The following is a 13,956-nucleotide window of genomic DNA, read 5'->3' on the forward strand; positions in this document are numbered from 1 at the left end:
TTTGACGGAACCATCTTATTTAGTGCTTGCCGGCGGGCAGAAGATGAACGTGTTTAAAACTGACCAAAGCAGGAGGATCATATGGTCTCGTTGATACCGCCTATCTCATCTACAAATCGAAAAGTAAGTGTAGAGACTGTATAAACTACGTTAAGAGAATTGGAAGAAAAATGTGACCACGCGATGGATTGTTAGACGAAGCTGTTTATCTTTCACGGTAAACACTGGTACGTCAGATGAAGATTGACTGTATTATACGACGATTTATAATTACTAAATTTATAATATAAAACTGAATATTTGTGTTTCATTAGTTAAACGATTCAAACATCATGAAAGAACTGTAAACAATAGCTACGCATCAAACCGTATCAAATTTTCTAGCTGTGTGGCAGGTGGCTGCATGCATTTATTACTTCGTTTAAATCGTGGGATACCAGTGACGTATTCGCGCCTCGATTGCTATTGGTCGATAGTTACGAGGCAACCTGTAATATACCAACCTTGTGCTCTACCAACCCAACTCACCATACATTCACAAAATAATATCCATGCCCGAATCCGAATTCGAACCATTGACCCTTAGTACCGCAGGTGATCTTCAACTCAACTGCGCCACACGGGCCGTTGCATGTAACTAATACGCCATACTCACGTATTATCAATCATAAAACTAAATAAGTGCAGTCGTTTACTCGATGGCCAAAAGGGTAATTCACCAAACTGACAAAATAATACGCGTCGGAAAGAAACTGAGCGTCTCACGCAATTATTTCATGATGTAACAAGGAGTGTTGTTGCGCACATAATGTTTATACCGTGCTATTGAAAAAGGCACCTACAGCATCCCTGAGTTACAGTGACCTTCGGTTGATTTCTATTTAGCCGACGTTATCAAAATTGGTTGAAAAAATCAATTGTTTGAGATCCTCAATCGCTACAAGTTGTTACTCCCCAATCTGGTGTCCGAGCAAGATACGGATGCTGTACTGATCTCCTTGCGGTTACCGATGGTATCTTGAAGCTCTTAACAGGGGCAAGCGCACTGCTCTAATACTCTTATTCTAGAACTTTTGATATGATTGGCCATGATAACTTACTAATTATTGGCTATCGTGTCCTCCGATTGTTTAGTGGTCTCTTGTAAAAGACAAGAATGTTTCGAATTGAATTTTGAGCTTTTGGGGATTAGCTGTTGTTGGATTAGCCCGACTTGGTTGGAAATTAATTTGTGACAAAAAAGTCTATATACAGATGTCTATAATCTGAATGTAAAAAATAATGTTTATTTCTTTCTTTTTGTTGTTGTTTTGGGGCGCCAAGTGGAAGACCATGAGTGGCGCTTCTATCAGTCTCCAGCACAGTTTAGACAAAGTGTGTCATTATTCGATTCGATTATGTATTTGGTACGAGTATATTATAGACTCAACGAGGTTGACACTTTGGACGCTATGACCACTACATGATACCATTGAATAAAAACACTATAAGAAGCCTAACCCCGTGGAAATAAAGCGCGACAGAGTTTGAACTGAGAATATAATGGGAACACTGTCAATAGAGTCGATTCTTGAACTGAGAAGAATGAGAATTTGCTTTCCTCCTATTTACCGCAATGAGAGTTCGGGGGTCACAACCAATGCGGGTGCAAGGGGATTTGTGAGATTTGTCGCGCTTTCTTCCATAAGCGTTAAGCTGCGTCCAGATTACGCGCGCCGAACTGCGCAAAACGTTTGCGAGCGTTGCAGAAATGTTTTGCGCACACTGTCTTGTCTCTGGTTTGTGTGTGTGCTTGGCTATGTTTGCTAGGGTTCCCAATTGAACGGGTGAATATTTTTGAGTGACCATGGATGATGATGTGCAAATCTCTGCAGCAGCTTTTATTATTCTTTGCGACGCTATAAAGAAAAAGCAACGCAAGAGAAGACGCTATTGGATGACGAATTTATTTAAAAGTCGCAATATTTATAGTGGCAGCAACCTGTTGAACGATTTATCATTGTCACGCACTGGACAGTTCAAAAATTTTTGCCGTATATCTTGTGAAGATTTTGAATATCTGATACATCTAATTGGGCATAAAATAGCGAAGCAAGAAACTACATTCAGACAACCCATTCCTGTTAAAGAGAGACTGGCAGTTACTCTACGATTCCTGGCAACTGGGGATTCATACACAAGTTTGATGTACCTGTTCAAAATTTCTAAACAGAGCATATCTACCATAGTGACTGAAGTGTGCCAAGCTTTGTGTGACGCATTGAAAGACTACGTAAAGGTAAGAAATATTGCATTTATTCGTAGTGTTATCCATAAAAGGTGTGTGTGTGTGTGCATCACAACAAAATTTGTAAACGAGAATATTTGTAATCACTGCTTAAGGCGCGAATGTATTGTAATAATGTTGTACAGCACCCCATGAATCCTGAGATTGTGAGTTTGGACTTGGTTGAGGGGTGTCTTGGGAAAATGGATCCTGATACTGTTCATTGAATAAAAGGTGATCGGCGGCCCCAATATTTCCGGAACTATGTGAAGAGGAAGGTGTAGATGCCGAGGATCTTGTATTGGATCCACTACCATTATCGTATCTTCCAATTACAGCGTCAAATATAACGTTATTAATCTTGTGTATTGTAACAGCTCGGGTGCGTTCATCCATTTTTTGTAGCTGTGTTGTTATGTATTGACCAAAAGTATGACACTCGTCTTTTGGAGTGGTTGAGACCTTCTTAAGCAGATCGTATGCAGCAGACACTTTAGGATCTTCTTGTACACATTTTCGTTTCGGAAGTATTTTCTTGGGAGATACAAAAATTTTACGTTTTGCTGTTGGGATTTGAGGACTTGTCCCAACGGAAACTACACTACCCGATTCGATTTCATCATTTGCTACAACTGATTGAGGTTCTCTGTCTACACATTGCGATTCTGAATTGTTGAAAGTTTCATCAGTAGTGCTTTCTTCGTCCTAGAAAAATATTTTATTAAATGGCGTGTGTAGAATAGTATAGGTAGTGCAATTTTTATGGATTTCACTGCTTGTGTACTCATAGACCATAGTACTGAATTTACAGTGTATTTCACATTTTCAGATGCCATCTACTATAGAAGAGTGGACACAAACTTCCAAAATTTTCGAAGACGTGTGGCATTTCCCTCATTGCCTAGCGGCGTTAGATGGGAAACATATTATGTTACAAGCACCCATACAGAGTGGAAGCGAATATTACAACTATAAATCATTTCACAGTATAGTACTACTTGCTTTGGTAGATGGTCAATACAATTTTCTTTTTTGTGACGTTGGTGGTCAGGGTCGCATTTCGGATGGGGGAATTTTTAAAAATAGTTTATTATGGAGAAAAATCGAAAAGAGAGAACTTCCCATTCCGGAACCACGGATTCTTCCTGGCCGACAGAAACGGATTCCTTATGTGTTTGTTGCTGACGATGCTTTTGCCTTGCATGACAACATTATGAAGCCTTATTCAGGTTTACATGACAAAGGTACACCAGAAAGAATTTTCAATTATCGCTTGTCACGAGCACGAAGAATTGTCGAAAACGCGTTTGGCATATTGTCCGCTGTTTTTAGGGTTTTGAGAAAACCACTATTACTGGAGCCTGAGAAGGCACGGCTTGTTGTTTTAACCACTCTTTACTTGCATAATTTTTTAAGAAGCGGAAACTCAAATCAAATATATACTCCGCCTGGAACATTTGATAGCGAAGAGGATGGTTTATTAATAGAAGGAACATGGCGACGTGACGGTAATCCTGAAAATTCATTCTTGCCTATCAGAAGACTACCGCGAAAATCTCCTCTAAATGCACAACAAATTCGGAACGAACTAGCGGAGTATTTTTCGTCGAATGGTGCTGTATCATTTCAAGATAAATATGCTTAGGTAAATGCTACTATGTAAGTAGGCTGGAAATAAATATAATCTGAACTTACCGTTTCTGTATTTATTGAGCCCTTTACACTGTCCTTATCCCACAAAAATTTAAAGGCTTCGAAAGCAAACCATTTGCTTATATATATTTCGTTTCTACCTGCATATGTATACACAATTAGCTAAAATGGACATCAAAAGAAAATCAAAATACTACCTTTCCCCGTGCCTGTAGAATTCTTCATTTTGGCCTTTTCTCTTCTCATCGATGACAGCAACGATGCTACTTTCGCCTTTATTACTTCAACGTCGCTTTCCATTTCTGTTGCTATGTTCTTCCAAGCATCATGTTTTTTATTTCGTAAATGGTAATTACTGTTTTTCACGTCCCACAATTCTGATTTTGTTTCATACATGTTAATTAATTGCAGTGTTTTCTCCCGACTCCATTCAATTTCACTCATTGTGTTGCAGGAATGCGCACAACTACGTCCAAACTTCACTTAACTTTAAACGCGCGCTTAGCCGAATTTCTTTGATGTACCGACACTTGCCCGAACAAATTCGTGCATGCACGCAGTGGCGCGTTCGTGCGCATATACCCGTCCACATTACATGTTGCTGCAACGCTCGCAAACGTTTTGCGCAGTTCGGCGCGCGTAATCTGGACGCAGTTAGGCTTCTTATAGTGTTTTTATTCAATGATGATACTAAGTTGTAGTATCATGTGACCACTACTCTCTTGCTCATTATGAGCATCTGAGCTGGTCAGTAATGAATCACCCTGTGTACATTCTACTTTTATCATTTTGGAGTACTCGGAATGAATGTAAGTTAAGGATGTAGGTACTGGAAAAGTAAGCGATAAATTGTAAGTCTTTGTATGAGTGAGGTTCTGATCTCATTTCGTTAACTTGCAGTCAGTCTTCAGTTGGACGCGGCACAGTATACATGTATGGCATTAGGACTATAAAACGAATTCGTAAATATCTCAATTAAAATCAAATCTCTGAAAGTAATAATTCGACTATTAATCATATAAAATTTTACGCCAAAAGGTGAAGTGATAAGCAAAACAAGTGTAATCCGTCGAGTTGTGATAAATAGAAGTTTTGAATACCATATCTACTATTTCTTTTTCATTGATAATATTATTATTCTACCAATGCCGGCAAATTGTACTGTTTGCAATCGCCTTATCCAATACCAAGAGGATGTACGTTGCGCGCAATGTGGGAGTCTTGCACACATGGCTTGTACCAGCACAGGCGGTAGGAATAGCACTTGGGTATGTTGTAATTTTTCGACGCCGAACTCCAAAATGGGTACCGGTACGCTAACAAACTTCGTTTTCACTGAAGAGCATTTCAAAAATTTAATGTGTCAACTCTTGGCCATAAACAAAAATGTCCAGGACAGCAATGCGCTATTGAAATATCAGGGCGAACAATTATCTGTCTGCATAAAGGAAATCGAACTAATTAAAACTGAAAACTATAATTTAAAACAAAAAATCCTTTTGCTTGAAGACCAACTTCATGATACCCGTAACACTGAAAACAGCTACCGTGAGATTCGAGACAGGATTAAGCGAGAGAACAATATTATGCTGTTTGGCTTATCAGAAGAAATCTCCGTGCCCAATAGCTTTGAGGATCATCAATTGGCAACAAAGGTTATAAGTGTCACTGCCCCTGACGCCACTGAGAAAGTTATCGAGTGTACTCGTATCGGAAAATTTGCAGGTCGTCCACGACCTCTCAAAGTATCATTCTGCGATTCCAAAATCTCAAGGATGATTCTTGTTAATAAGAAAAAACTGCTGCCAACAGAATACCACAATATTAAGATCCAAGCTGATTTGACCAAGAACCAGTTACAACACTTAAAATCACTCCAGAAAGAATTAAAAACCCGTCAAGATCAAGGAGAAAGAAATATTACTATCAAATACGTCAACCAATCTCCTCAAATTGTCCAACTAGACGAAGATTCAAAACGCCGGGGTGAAGGGAAGGATGCAACTCCAGAAAAGCAAAACACCAAAATCTTCAGTTCAAGTAATAAACACTAGAAATTAAATGTGATTTTTTGAAATGTTCAAGGTATGTCTAATTTCCATGAATTTAGAGAGGGTAACAACAGTCAGTGCGATATTTTTTGCCTGTGTGTAACTTGGAATTTTACCTCAAATCTGTCTAAAAACTCAAATAACTTCAATTACATGTTCACCAGCAATCAAAGAGAAATATTTTGGTAGGTCAAGTTGTGAGTTTTGTTAATATTTAGAGTTGTTCTTTTTTCTAAACGATACTATAGATACAATACCTACATCCATAATTTAAATTTTCTGTTTATAGATTTAAAATTCCGTTTCTTTTTTTTTTTACTATAACTGTTCGATTCTGAAGGCTCTTGTAATGAGATGTAACATCTTGTATACAATAAACTATTACTATTACTATTACTATGTGAGACATAAACCGAAATTACTTACTTGCAATAAATTCACCATTTTAATGAGGCACCACTAATAATTTCGTTTAAACTGAATCTCGCCACTGCTGAAACTGTCTCAAGAAAACCCTTATATGGTTCAGTCCATTATGTAAATGTATATCAAAGTTACTATTCTGGAAGATATTTGTAGAGAAATATATAATTAGTAAACGCCCGCAAGTTTTCTTATTCTAAATTTAGCACATATCATAATAGTATTAATTATTTTATTAATTTTAGAGAGTAATATCACAGTCGAAGGGTTTTTAAAAAGCTATTACATGCATGTATTTATTAATTACGAATAAAGCTTTCGACATAGCTTAATTTTCTGGTGGTTAGATTGGTACTTTGATTGAGAGGCTCCTTTTCTTTCAAAAACTGAATCGTTCGTTTCCTTTTGTGAGACATTTCATTTACTAATTTTCTAATGACATATGCAAATACCAGAAAGCCAGATAGCACAAAGATACCCCCAGCCACTGGGCATATTGTGGGCGCATGCGATATTAACCAAAGCTTCCAAGAAATATCATTTGAAATACTCAGGACTTGTTCCAACCAAAATACCGGGAGGTATACTTCCGGAACGTCTTCGTACATGCTGAAAAATGGATATCAGTATAGAACATAATGAAGCTCGTTATTACCTTATATACTTGATTGGTGACATTTTGACATTCACCTGTAATCTCAGGACGGCGTCCAATGGCATCCCACTTATCTAAAAATACGAGTCAAACATATTGCGTTATTCCATAAGATGACTTACAGGTTCTAATATTACGTAACTCTCATGTTTCGATTCTTCTGGTTTGATTCCTTCGACCATCGATCCGTAAATGGGATCCGCACCATAAAAATGAGGAAGGGAGCCGAACAAAGGGGCGCCACTTCTACAGGTTGATATATTCAGCATCCCAGATGGAATACATTTTCCATCGCAATAGCATTTGTTTTCTGGAATTAGAGTGCCTGCAAACAAGGATTAATGAACGTAATTCACCGGTTTAGTCGTACCATTGTCCAACATTCCAGCTTGTGCGGAGTACTTATAACCCTGAATTCCCTTCACTAATGTATCTTCCTTGTAGTCAAGTTGCATACTTCTACACGTGTCCGTAGAGAAAACGGAGATGCTATCCCTTTTCCGGTGTCTTGGGTAGAGTTCTCCCGCAGATCCGGTAATTTGTCTACATTTGCCAGTGTAAAAATCAATGTTTTCCTTGTAATTCCAACTCTTTACTTCGCCTAAGCTTCCGTTGTATCCTGTATCAACGTTGATGGTCCCATCGAACGTGTACGAGTTGTTCCTCTGTAAGGGACTGTTGAGAAACGAATTGGGTCAATGTTTTTACTTACGGGGTGGAACCATCCGAACTTGTCAGCTGATGGCAGGTCGATGCCAAGCAATGGACCAACTTTCAAGAGTGGTTCATCGTACCCATCAAAAATTAATTCCCCTACTGATTTTACGGTGTGAATTTCGTATCCCATAACGCTGAAAGCATGAGAAAGGCCTCTTTTGGTGAAATAGTTCCAGTTTTTGACATGATTTGCTGCCACCTATAAATGTTTGAGATAAACCACCGTAATTAAAACTCCATTAAACTTACCATTGTGGCCGGATTAATTGTTGTTATTTTATCTGTAAGCCGTCCAGCTGATTTACCTTCTTCGAAATACCACCTCCGCCATAGTCTGTAAGTGACAGTACCGTTTTCATTCCACGTAAAGTTAACTTTCTCCCTGTGCTCTGTGAAACGGTACGGGCCAAGCTCAGCGAACGCAGGTTTCTTTGAGTGGTCGTAGATTTCCTCCGGATTGGTCCAATTAAAGAAATACACGTCCATCGTAATCGGGACGGGCGACGTACGCCATGGTTCGAACACTTGACTTTCAGTATTGAGCACTAATATCGAAGCGAGGACTCGATCAAATATCCAATTCCATAGTAATAGGAATACTACCCCAAATGTGAAGAACGAGGCGGCGATCATACTGGGACCGCTTCTTCTTGCCAGTTTTTCTAGGAACGGATTCATTATTTCTGAAAAAAACGATTATTTTTTTCACTGCTAAAATAGGAAGGAGCTGAGATAATCAGTAAATGCAAATCTTAGTCCATTGCAGTGTTAGTTATAACAATGAATCATTTATGCGCTTCCATAGGAATCAAATCCCTCACTTACAATTTTTGTTAGGTACGTTAATTTTATAATCAAATTTGTGTTCTGGCAGGCCAGGTGATTTGGCTCCATTGGGATTGGGGTTGATAATTATGTTCTTGGAAGTCGAAAGAAAATAACGCCGCCGTTTTGGATTGTGAAAAATGCAAAGGAACCAAATTTGATAAACGGAGTTACGTACCTTTAACTCGCACAATAATAGCACTATTGATTGGGCCTTCTTTATGCACTATGGACCATTAATCCTAATGCGATGATGTTAACAACACATACATCCACGCAGCTTTCAGAGATACTAAATCTAATAATCTAATTGTTGCTAATTTAAATAATGCATTTTACGCACGCACCTTAAGTACGGGAAATTCAATATATTTGGTGCGTTTAGTGTTAATGAATGGTATCTTTACCAATATTATGGGGAAGTACATTTCCTAATAGTATTGAAATATTTTTCGCCTTGACTGGCACGGCGCGGCAGGTAGTCTTCTATGCGATTAAATTTTATATTACATTTATTTTAATTAGAACAATTTGAAATATAATTGTTGGGCACACCTCCAAACACCTCATTATACCTACCTACACATTCTTTTCATACAAATGGTGAAAATAATGAACGTAAGTGATAACATAGTTATTGTCACATAGATGGTAAAGTAAATTATTTAACATTTTCCAGAATATAAAGGACTTAGGGTTTACCTTTTGAGTAGCTTGACAAGCTTCACAGAGAGGTGTATATCAAAAAGATTTATTGTTGGATGGGACCAAAATCACCCATTCTTACAAATAAGCAAAGAACCAAAGCGTTTCGGTTAGGAATGTAGCAAAGGTACCAAAATTTCCGTTTTTCTCTGCAACCATAATAATGGAAAAAGTGGCAAGTGATTCATCGTAACAACGAGTAACGTTATTGGGTTTTTCATGTTGTAATTCAGTATTTTTTAAAAGGGAAGAGCGTTCTTTCTTACTCTAATTAGTGAAAGTTCGGGGAAATTGTCCAAAAACAACAAAATTGATTCGGCGCGTATTGTTTTGACATTTGTGTTTGTCCTCAATTGACGTATGTTTGGTTCCTATTTCTGGAAGATACTTCCACAAATAATGAGGTTAATCCTATGCGTTTTGTGTAATGTGTGTACATAGGTACAGCTCAATCTCGGTAATCCGAACTCTGACAATTATGCCAAAGTAATAGCAACAAGTTAAAAAGTAATCGTAAACGATTTACATAAAGGGCATTTCCACTTGCATTCATTTCCCATTTGTAAGATGCAACTTCTATAAAATCGTAAAAATCCGGCCACAAATATGAAAGATAGCGTTGCACATGGGCAATCCATTTTTGACGTGCTACTTCAATGTCAGTTTATGAGAAGAATTTCATTTCAATGCTTTTCTAAATAAGAAAGTTGGAACTGCGCATGCGCAAACCTAAATTTTAAAACTAATGTTAGATTTTCCTTTGTTCCAAGCGCCTAAGTATCAAATTTCACTTAAATAGTTCCATAGATAAAAAAGTTGGCACTGCGCATGCGCAAAATAAAATTTTGAAACTGGCGCTAGATTTTCCTTTATTCCAAGTGCCTATGTATCAAATTTCATTTAAATTCTTCCATAAATAAAACAGTTGGCACTGCGCATGCGCAAAACCAAATTTTGAAATTGGCGTTTGATTTTCCTTTATCCCAAGTGCCTATGTATCAAATTTCGTTTAAATTCTTCCATAAATAAAAAAGTTGGCACTGCGCATGCGCAAAACCAAATTTTGAAATTGGCAGTTGATTTTCCTTTATTCCAAGTGCCTATGTATCAAATTTCATTCAAATGCTTTTATAAGTAAAAAAATTTGCAATTCGGTTTATAAATGGTCGAGATGCGAAAAGGGCACTGTGAATTTTGAATCGATTCGATTCAACTTTTGGCGTTGCGTATTATATGGCTAAAGCTATGCCCATATTGAATTTCATGCAATTCAGTTCATAACTAACGGAGATGTAAAAGTGATCGAACATTTCTAAACAAAGTTATCGTTCACACGGACAGATAGATGGACAGACAGACAAAGGAACAGACGGACAGACCAACAGGCAGACGACAGATAGCAATGCAAAATTATAAACGATCTCTAGGATCGTTAATAAACGGCAAAAGTGTAAAATTATGGAACATGTAAAAAACGGTTTTTTGTTTTTTTTACAATAACTTTTTTTGTAAGCGGTACAGAAAAAATGCCTTCCTTGGTACAAGACTCGACACCATAACGAACCAAATAGCGAAAAAAGTAGAACTCTTAAGATAAAGAACTAGTAGCGTCGCAAAACGAGCGGACGGACGGACGGACAGCCGGCCGGACGGACGGACGGACGGACAAAGTGGCCACAATAGCGCATTTTTTTTATTTTTCTGGAAATCCGCTAACAAAAAAGCATAAGTACAATTTTCTTCAAAAATCAAGAAAGTCATTTCATTCGGAGGAAATAAAAGCATAAGAGAAGAATAAGAAAAGTGAAGACTGCCTTATGACGAATCTATGCAAAATTCCACTCAGCTATCTCATTTATTGACACATTCATCAGTGGGCATTTCACAAGGAAGTCCGCTAGGCCCGCTACTATTTCTTATGTAAGAAATCGACGGACATGTAGATTCAGAGAATGGGGCTCTTCGAGGTATATGTAACCGCTGTGTGTGGTTTCAAAACCTACTTTTCCGTAATAAATTGCTGCTAAACGATACGAAAACCCAGTCGAATCGCTTACTAATGATATTTTGTTAAATAGTTCAGGCTATATAATATTTTTTTAGAAAAAATCAAACCGGGTTTGTCGCAGGGGGGTGAAATCACGGGGGTTCAATTAGGGGTCGAAACCGGTATTTTGCAATTTGTGGCAAAACTATTAATTTTAGGCGAAAATGTTCAATATAAAAGTTATAGAAAATATAAAATGAACAACTTTTGTATCTGCACTATTTACACGTAACCTCCAATGTTCCTAGAAAAACCGGAAAAACCTGTTTTTTCAATTGTTTATTCTTATTTTTGCGAAAAAAAATCGTAGGGGTGTGAAATTTTTAGTAAAGAGAGCTTGTTTTATGATAAAAAAAGGAGACAATTTTGTCGGGTCCGTAAAGTTGAACCGTTTCCGAGATCTCACGATTTCTGAAAAAACCACCTCTTTTTCAAAGGGCTGAAAAAATTTAATTTCTTTCATCGTACAAAGGTGCGCGGAGTAGCAAAATTTTCGGGAAGACTTATATTTTAATTTTTAAACAAAAATAAAAAAATATTATTCCTATAACAAAAATTCGAGAAAATCGCCAAAAACTGGAAAAACAGTTTTAAGATATACACGGTTTTTGACATGATAAATCAACATGTTGGATGATAATAAAGATTTTTTCGAAATCTGTCTTCTTGCTTCTCTTTAATGTTTGCTTATATATTCTCTTTTGTTATGTTATGCTCAACTGTTTTAGTTAAAACATCTTTGTTATTTCTTTTTTTTGCATTTTTACCGCAATAAAAGCAAAATCAAATTATCTTGCTTCCTAATTCCTGAACAATTTGTTTTTGTTCACTGACTATTCTTTCTACCTGTTTTATAACTGATGCAATTGCGTTAGGCCTGTTGATAAACTTGCAAAATCTGCAATAAGAACATTAGGTTTACCGGCCAAAGCAAATCATTCGAGATGTAAAACCTGGAATAAACTTCGTGAGGATTTTTATTCATAATTCCTGTAAATTAACGATCAACAGGCCCAGCTTAATCCCATCAACTGTAAAACAGGCAGGAAGTGAACAAAAACAAATTGTTCAGGAAGTAAAAGAATTCGATTTTACTTCGAATTGCTTTTATTGCGGCAAAAATGCAGAAAAAAGAAATAATAAATTAAACAAATATAGCAAACGAGCTCCTGGGTATGGCTATAGCATGTGCAAAACCAAATTTTAAACCTGATGTTAGTTTTGCTTTTATTTAAAGTGTCTATGTATGAAATTTGATTTAAATCCCTCCATAAATAAGAAAGTTGGCACTGCGCATGCGCAAAACCAAATTTTGAAACTGGCGTAAAATTTGGTTTTATTCCAAGTGGCTATGTATCAAATTTCATTTAAATACCTTCATAAATAAGAAAGTTTGCAATTCAGTCTGTAAATGGTCGAGATGCGCAAAAGGCACTGTGAATGCTGATCGATTAGGCTCAACTTTTGGAATTGTGTTTTATATGGCTAAAGCTATGCGCATATTGAATTTCATGCAATTCGGTTCATAACTAACGGAGATGTTAAAAGGGCCTACTTTATTTTTTGGGCTACATTGCCAATTCACGAACTCCAATCTGCAAATTTGATAAAGAATCCACCTGCAAAATTTCATGGTAATCGGTCCATTCGTTTATGAGTTATCGTGCTAACGGACGGACGGACAGACAGACGCCACAAAATGTTTTAATTAAGGCAGTTGGGCACTAGGAAACAAAAGCAAATATTTTAGCAACATTAAAGAGGAGAGAAGACAGATTTCAAAAACCTTTTATTAGCGCGGATCCAATACGTTAATTTTGTTGCAAAAAAAGCTATAGGCAAAAACGGTATATCTTAAAACAGTTCCCCCAGTTTTTGCCGTTTTTCTTAAAATTTTTCTATTGGAATAATATTTTTTATTTTTGATTATTAAAATGTAATCCTTACGAAAGTTTTGATACTCCGCTCACCTCTGTACGAGGAAAAAAAGTAAATTTTTCTTCCCCCTGAAAAAAATGTGGTTATTTTCAAAAATCGTGAGATCTTAGAAACGGTTGAACTTTACGGGCCCAAAAAATTATCTCCTTTTTAATCATAAAACAAGGTATATTTCCTCCAAATTTCAAACCAATACGACATTTTTTCGCAAAAATAAGAATAAAAAACGAAAAAAAAAACAGTTTTTCGGGTTTTTCTAGGAAAATTGGAGGTTATGTGATACTGCAGGTTCAAAAGTTGCTCTTAATTTTAATCTCTATTACTTTTACATTGAACATTTTTGTCTAAAATTAATAGTTTTGCCACAATTTGCAAACACCACTTTCTACCCCTTTCAACCCACGGGATTTCACCCGCAGAAAAATTCAGCTGTTTTAATTATTTTTTCCCAATTTCTAATCATTTTACCTGCCTGAAAAACCAGGAAAAACCCGGTTTCGCCCGTTTTTTTTTTTAAATAAATTATTTTAGAGCTATTTAGCCTGGATAAAATACTGTAGAGACGACTTGATTTTACAGGACAAAATGATTAGAATTGAGACCACAGTAGAATTTAAGGTGAGCCCCACCTGTTCATCATAACAGGAAAATCACCATCATTGGTCGAATGGGTACA

The 13,956-nt window shown here is 36.9% G+C and overlaps 3 protein-coding genes across 4 annotated transcripts; 1 reads left to right on the plus strand and 2 right to left on the minus strand.

The window, feature by feature from the left end:
* Nucleotides 1–1,816: 1,816 nt before the first annotated feature.
* Nucleotides 1,817–3,966, plus strand: LOC116177118. The gene is made up of 2 exons (XM_031495992.1): nucleotides 1,817–2,278; nucleotides 3,096–3,966. Exons 1-2 carry the CDS (start codon nucleotides 1,847–1,849, stop codon nucleotides 3,909–3,911), a joined length of 1,248 nt encoding a protein of 415 aa, XP_031351852.1. The 5' UTR covers nucleotides 1,817–1,846; the 3' UTR covers nucleotides 3,912–3,966.
* LOC116177119 lies at nucleotides 2,274–4,402 on the minus strand. Its single transcript, XM_031495993.1, has 3 exons — nucleotides 4,117–4,402; nucleotides 3,962–4,059; nucleotides 2,274–2,971 (listed from the first exon to the last, which is right to left on the minus strand). The coding sequence occupies exons 1-3, from the start codon at nucleotides 4,361–4,363 to the stop codon at nucleotides 2,378–2,380; spliced, it is 939 nt and encodes a 312-aa protein (XP_031351853.1). The 5' UTR covers nucleotides 4,364–4,402; the 3' UTR covers nucleotides 2,274–2,377.
* A 2,108-nt stretch (nucleotides 4,403–6,510) lies between these two features.
* On the minus strand, nucleotides 6,511–8,882 carry LOC116176347 (protein peste-like). 2 transcript variants are annotated; one of them, XM_031494866.1, is made up of 7 exons: nucleotides 8,591–8,696; nucleotides 8,015–8,448; nucleotides 7,761–7,964; nucleotides 7,419–7,713; nucleotides 7,171–7,373; nucleotides 7,049–7,122; nucleotides 6,511–7,002 (listed from the first exon to the last, which is right to left on the minus strand). In XM_031494866.1, exons 2-7 carry the CDS (start codon nucleotides 8,441–8,443, stop codon nucleotides 6,693–6,695), a joined length of 1,515 nt encoding a protein of 504 aa, XP_031350726.1. In that variant the 5' UTR covers nucleotides 8,444–8,448; nucleotides 8,591–8,696; the 3' UTR covers nucleotides 6,511–6,692. The 2 variants fall into 2 exon arrangements, with proteins under 2 accessions (XP_031350726.1, XP_031350725.1); XM_031494865.1 differs by lacking the exon at nucleotides 8,591–8,696 and adding an exon at nucleotides 8,769–8,882 and having other exon boundaries at nucleotides 6,513–7,002.
* Between the last annotated feature and the right edge of the window lie 5,074 nt (nucleotides 8,883–13,956).

The sequence above is a fragment of the Photinus pyralis genome, unplaced genomic scaffold, assembly GCF_008802855.1.
Source record: "Photinus pyralis isolate 1611_PpyrPB1 unplaced genomic scaffold, Ppyr1.3 Ppyr1.4_LG7, whole genome shotgun sequence".
Lineage (NCBI taxonomy): Eukaryota > Metazoa > Arthropoda > Insecta > Coleoptera > Lampyridae > Photinus > Photinus pyralis.

Excerpts from the sequence above, each read along its gene's own strand:
- LOC116177118 (XM_031495992.1), top strand. The coding sequence starts at position 1,847 with ATGGATGATGATGTGCAAATCTCTGCAGCAGCTTTTATTATTCTTTGC. Across the intron at positions 2,279-3,095 it reads CATTGAAAGACTACGTAAAG|ATGCCATCTACTATAGAAGA; the intron begins GTAAGAAATATT and ends TCACATTTTCAG.
- LOC116177119 (XM_031495993.1), bottom strand. The coding sequence starts at position 4,363 with ATGAGTGAAATTGAATGGAGTCGGGAGAAAACACTGCAATTAATTAAC. Across the intron at positions 4,060-4,116 it reads TTCTACAGGCACGGGGAAAG|GTAGAAACGAAATATATATA; the intron begins GTAGTATTTTGA and ends ATACATATGCAG. Across the intron at positions 2,972-3,961 it reads GCTCAATAAATACAGAAACG|GACGAAGAAAGCACTACTGA; the intron begins GTAAGTTCAGAT and ends ATATTTTTCTAG.
- LOC116176347 (XM_031494866.1), bottom strand. The coding sequence starts at position 8,443 with ATGAATCCGTTCCTAGAAAAACTGGCAAGAAGAAGCGGTCCCAGTATG. Across the intron at positions 7,374-7,418 it reads AGCTGGAATGTTGGACAATG|GCACTCTAATTCCAGAAAAC; the intron begins GTACGACTAAAC and ends CCTTGTTTGCAG. Across the intron at positions 7,003-7,048 it reads TCACCAATCAAGTATATAAG|CATGTACGAAGACGTTCCGG; the intron begins GTAATAACGAGC and ends TCCATTTTTCAG.